The sequence below is a fragment of the Nanorana parkeri genome, unplaced genomic scaffold (assembly GCF_000935625.1).
Source record: "Nanorana parkeri isolate BGI_ZX_2015 unplaced genomic scaffold, ASM93562v1 scaffold790, whole genome shotgun sequence".
Classification (NCBI taxonomy): domain Eukaryota; kingdom Metazoa; phylum Chordata; class Amphibia; order Anura; family Dicroglossidae; genus Nanorana; species Nanorana parkeri.
Window position 1 is genome coordinate 1 of NW_017307058.1, and position 5,293 is coordinate 5,293.

The window sequence follows — 5,293 nt, forward strand, 5'->3', positions numbered from 1 at the left end:
AACTGTATGCAAATTGAAAATTATATTTAAAAATACTGTAAAAACAATATAATTACAGTGTTTATGAAAATAAATATATACATATACATGAACATTTTAACAATCCACAAACTTGAATTAATGGACTATTCATTTTCACCAAGTACATGATTATGAATAAAACACAAAGTGCAGCACCATCTTGGGCCACTAGATGTCATGCTCACCCTCAATGTGGTAAAACAACAACAAAAAAACCCGCAACAAGAAAAGAAACAGGAAAAGACAAAATACAAATCACAATAAATGCCATAAAACTGCATGGTTTTCAAACTATCTAACCCTTCTGGAGCAAAAATAAAATAAAAAAATCATAGTAAAAATCCTACACAGCTTTCACATGCATTAGACTAAACTAACCCATCAGGATTAGCATAGAAAGTGACACTTTTTTTTTAAGATGAGCCAAATGAGATTTCAAAATTACAGTCACATGCAGTGTGCTTAAAATAAACTGCCTTTAGGATATGTATATTGAACCTATTTAATATTTAGGCCCCGTTCACACTGAGCGATTTATCGCGCGGTAATTCCCGCGATATCGCGGCTATTTACCGCGCGATATCGCTCTCCAATGCTTGGCAATGGGGCAAAGGGTCCTGCTGTCGCGGGTTGTGTGTCGCTACAGCAGGACCCTTTTTGGAGCGGATTTTGCCGCGATTCAATGCTTTTCAATGCAAGCATTTGCGCGATATCGCACGACATCGCTCAAAATGCAAATCGCACAACAAATGCGCGATTTGCGAATCGCCAAGTGTGAATGGGGCCTAAATGTTTCTTTCTCTCTTACAAATTCTGAAAAGTAACTTGGGATCACCATTATAATGGGAAATTGAATTTGGGAAGGATCACTATTATAATGGGAAATTACATTTGGGAAGGATCACTATAATAATGGGAAATTAAATTTGGGAAGGATCACTATTATAATGGGAAATTAAATTTGGGAAGGATCACTATTATAATTGGAAAGTAAATTTGGGAAGGATCACTATTATAATGGGAAATTAAATTTGGGAAGGATTACTATTATAATGGGAAATTAAATTTGGGAAGGATTACTATTATAATGGGAAATTAAATTTGGGAAGGATCACTATTATAATGTGAAATTACATTTGGGAAGGATCACTATTATAATGTGAAATTACATTTGGGAAGGATCACTATTATAATGGGAAATTAAATTTGGGAAGGATCACTATTATAATGGGAAATTAAATTTGGGAAGGATCACATTAAACATTTGCTTTATGTGCAATAAATTTACAGGTACCACAGTGACAATATCCATGTCTTGAAGTGTATTTTATTCAAAAAAAATCAAAGTGGGAACATTTGATTGTGATCCAAGTAATTAGGGGACTCACCATAAAATAGTATATTTGATATTTTCATAGATTGTACACTTTGTATACCTTCCTTCCCCGCCCACAAATAATTTAAATTTATTGGATACTAACAATTTATTTAGGGATATAGATTTTACAAAGCCTTTAATAGGGTTATTGTGAAGTTTTCTATTTAAAATGTGATCCTAAAGCACAGGTTCTTGTCTTAGATGTGCCCCATGGCTCCTCCCCTGGACACCTGCCATTTTCTCAAACACTGCTCCATGCAATATGGCTGCTGTAGAATCTCTGTATGATACAGAAGCTCTAATCAGGGAGGTTCACAGAATTCCACTATATGAGGGGTAGTCAAACTTTGGCCCACCAGCTGTGGTGAAGCTACAAATCCCATCATGCATCTCTGTCAAAGTCATGCCTTTGGTTGTTAGAGTCTAGCAATGCTTTATGTATATATAAAATCTATATCATATCCATATATACAATGCACAAAAGTGAACACGGACAGATATGAACCCGGCCTGATGAAAACACAGTGCAGGTACACAGGAAAAAGGCAACATGCTGAGACACTATTTAAATGCTGTACACTTTGAGGATGAAATGCTCCAAAATGTCTGCAGGTAGAGAGGTCAGTGATGGCTTGTTTTAAAGCTAATTTGCCACTTGATAAAGCATGTAAATATTAAATGTCTGACCACAACTCTTTTTTTAAATTAGTTTTATTTGTGATTCTGCCCCAAACAACATGGGATGGATCGAAATCCAAAAATATTAATCTATCAATCAGGGTCAGTGACATGAGTGGGTTATTATTACAATAAGTGTCCAATTGTTTCAATGGAATCTTTGCAGCTTATCAGCAAGATGGGATGTCTCCCCAGAATGAGCGTGGGCAGAAAACAGAGATTCTAAACCATCATTAAAAAAAATAAAGTTTTTGGAGGGAAGATTTATATAGGGAGATTCAGAGATGGTGCAGGTTATCTACTGGTATGTAGTCATCCTTTACCCCACCTAACACTTCAGGTGTACAGCAGGCAGAGTTCTTCAGTTGGAGCTGTTATATCGCCCACACAAGGACCACTATAACGACGATAATGATCACAATGAAGAGCTAAAGGATGAGAATGAACCTGTCCAAGACAAAAGCCACCAGATTCCACTCAGATTTTGCCTCCTCCCCTTTTTTAGAGACAATAAGGTGTTTTCGAACCATAAGAAGTTCCAATAGCAATCTCTTGAGAAGTTTAATCTCTTTGCTGTCTTTTGCATTTTTTGAGAGATACTTGTTAGTTTCTGTCTCTGGTTCAGTAAGTGCGAGATCTCCATCCACTGCTAAAGAGAAAGGGGTCATATTAGGGTGGTATTGTATGTTGTATACACATCTGCCAATGCTTTTAGAATTATAGGAATTACATGGCATTCACAAATCAAGACATATTGGTGTTAATTGGCCACTCACAATAAATGATATGTATTTATGAAAACATACCTGCAAGGCATATAGTATTATTGCCACTTTAATTAGATAAAATACTATCTTGTATCAGACAAAATCTTGTATCAGTGGCAGCCCATGACGGGATAATCCCGTCATTAATGCTGAAGGAGTTAAACAGACGGGACTCTGTTCAGATTTGTAGAGCCGGCGGCCGGCTTTACAGTAGAAGGGATTCTGGCAGCTCAGCTGTCGCCAGATCACTTCTACGATCCGGTAAACGTGCCACCCCCCCCCCTTTCCTGCCTGAGCCCCCCGCCATGTTTCCCGTTCTCCGCTGCACCTCCTACGGGCCCGGGACTGGCATCTTGGGTGTCTATGGGAAGCTGGGGAGGAGATCGGTAAACATCCACTCACCGATCTCCTCCCCGTACTATGGGACCGGGAGCAATGCTTATTGCATCACTTTCGGTCCCATTGCTGTCATTGCTGGGCTCCTGAAGCCCGGCAATAAGCTATTGAAGTGCGATCTGCGAAAAAAGGTTGAGAAACTCCGCTTTAGTGCATTGAACATGTTCATTGCAATGGGAGTGCAATTCTGTCTGAAACGTGGAAGCAATCCTCAACCAGTACATCACAAACTCTCCATAAACATTGAGTAAAATATAATTAATTATTTTATTTGGGGAATAATGAAGAATATAAAATAGACACAATGTGAATAGTGTATTTTACACTACACACCGTTGATGGCTGCGTATGATAGAATATTTTGCGGAAACTATGTAGTGTTTTACATTAGATATACAATTAAGGTTGCCAACCTTGTCCTGGCAAAATAAGAAGCAGGATGGAGGGGATAGAGCTAATTATGGTAGCTCTAATTTTTATTTATATCTACATGACATGTTACTAACTTGAGCTTTTATGAGCCTCTTTCTAGGCTGCTTCTTTTCGAATACTGTAAGAAACGACCCAGCTGGATCGTATGACCTGACTTTAAAAGGCCATTTTTTTATCTTTCACACTTTTTTTTTAACTGCATGTCTTTTATTTGGTGTCTCGAATTCCACTTAATGTTTAAGGCAGCACTTGGCCATATGCAGGACCCAAACAGTGTTCCAGAGTGAGTGTCAAACCACTGTCATTTCAAGCATAACTACCTACACCAGACAAACCCCTTAGCTGCCAAGGCTCTCTGGCCGCCTTTGCCCTCAACAACACCTTCATCTTTTGAGTCTTTTATAAAGACTCAAAAGATGTTTAAACACACTCACTTTGTTTAAATACAAATTTAGGCTGCCTCCCTCCTAAAAATATGGGGCAAACTGCATCCCATATTGAATCAATAAGGGACAGAGCATTTAACTTTGAAATCTAGGATGGTCTCATATCAAATGTGATGGGGGCAACCCTAAATTCAATACACATGCTGGCCCACATTTCACAGTAAGCAAAATCTAAAAGGTGCACAATGGCCCCAAGCAACTCACCACATAACTAGATATGTATTTTCTCATCTTTCTAACTATCATTTATTGCTCCCACTACAGAAATCTGATCACTAGTACTGACCCAGGATAGATTGTGGGGCATTTTAGACATGTGACTGGCATTTTTATAAATCTACTTGAAAATAACCGTCACTTTAAAAAAAATAACTATCCAGATGTGTCAGCTTTGGGAACTGAGCCTATTGCCCGTTATTTAATTTGTGAGAATCTGTAATAGTCTTAAAAACTCCTCAGTTGTACTGCATAAAATTAAATCAGCATGCACTTTAGGGCATCATCATACAAAACTAAGTAGCCCATGTACACCTCATACAGATCCAAAAAAAACAAATGCCCTTACCTTTATTATTGTCTCCGACAACAGGGGAGTCAAAATCCTCCTTTATTTTAATTCTAAGGACATATGCCAGCCGTTTTAATACCCAAAGCTTTATAAGTTGTGGTACTTCCGGTTTCATTGTGGAAAGGTGCAACATGTATGATATGAAGATGGAGTCAATAATACTAATAATCATAATGAGCAGACAGACCATACAGAAAACACCTAAAGACAAAGACAAATATTTAGCATATATTTCCTAGTACTTTAGGCAATATTCAATAAAAAATTATTTTGCATGCAGATTTGATTTTGAAAATACAAAAAAACAGCTGGGATGTTGCAACAGATTGTCATTGATGAGTAAAGTTTGAGTTGGGGAGTTATACAATAGATCCTAAACTACTGGAAAAGTCTGATCAAATGCCTGTATAATATATTATAAATAGAGTGGATGTAACAAGTCTACACATCCCTGTAAAAATGAAATGTTTTTGAGATGGAAAAAATTCTGAAGTGATTTGAATTGGTCTGATTATTTTACACCTTTAATGTGACCTATAATCTGTACAATTCAATTATAAAGAAACTGAAATTGTTTAGTGGGGGAGGGGGGGGGGGCCCCAAAAAA

The 5,293-nt window shown here is 37.5% G+C and overlaps 1 protein-coding gene across 1 annotated transcript in view; it reads right to left on the reverse strand.

Annotated features, from left to right (window-relative positions):
* Positions 1 to 2,505: 2,505 nt before the first annotated feature.
* The window catches only part of LOC108793914 (5-hydroxytryptamine receptor 3A-like), a 23,349-nt gene continuing 20,561 nt past the window's right edge, over positions 2,506 to 5,293 (reverse strand). Inside the window, exons 7-8 of the mRNA XM_018564870.1 lie at positions 4,684 to 4,887; positions 2,506 to 2,726 (exon numbers count right to left, since the gene is read on the reverse strand). Coding sequence (XP_018420372.1) covers positions 2,506 to 2,726; positions 4,684 to 4,887 — 425 coding nt within the window. The remainder of the gene's footprint in view (positions 2,727 to 4,683; positions 4,888 to 5,293) is intronic.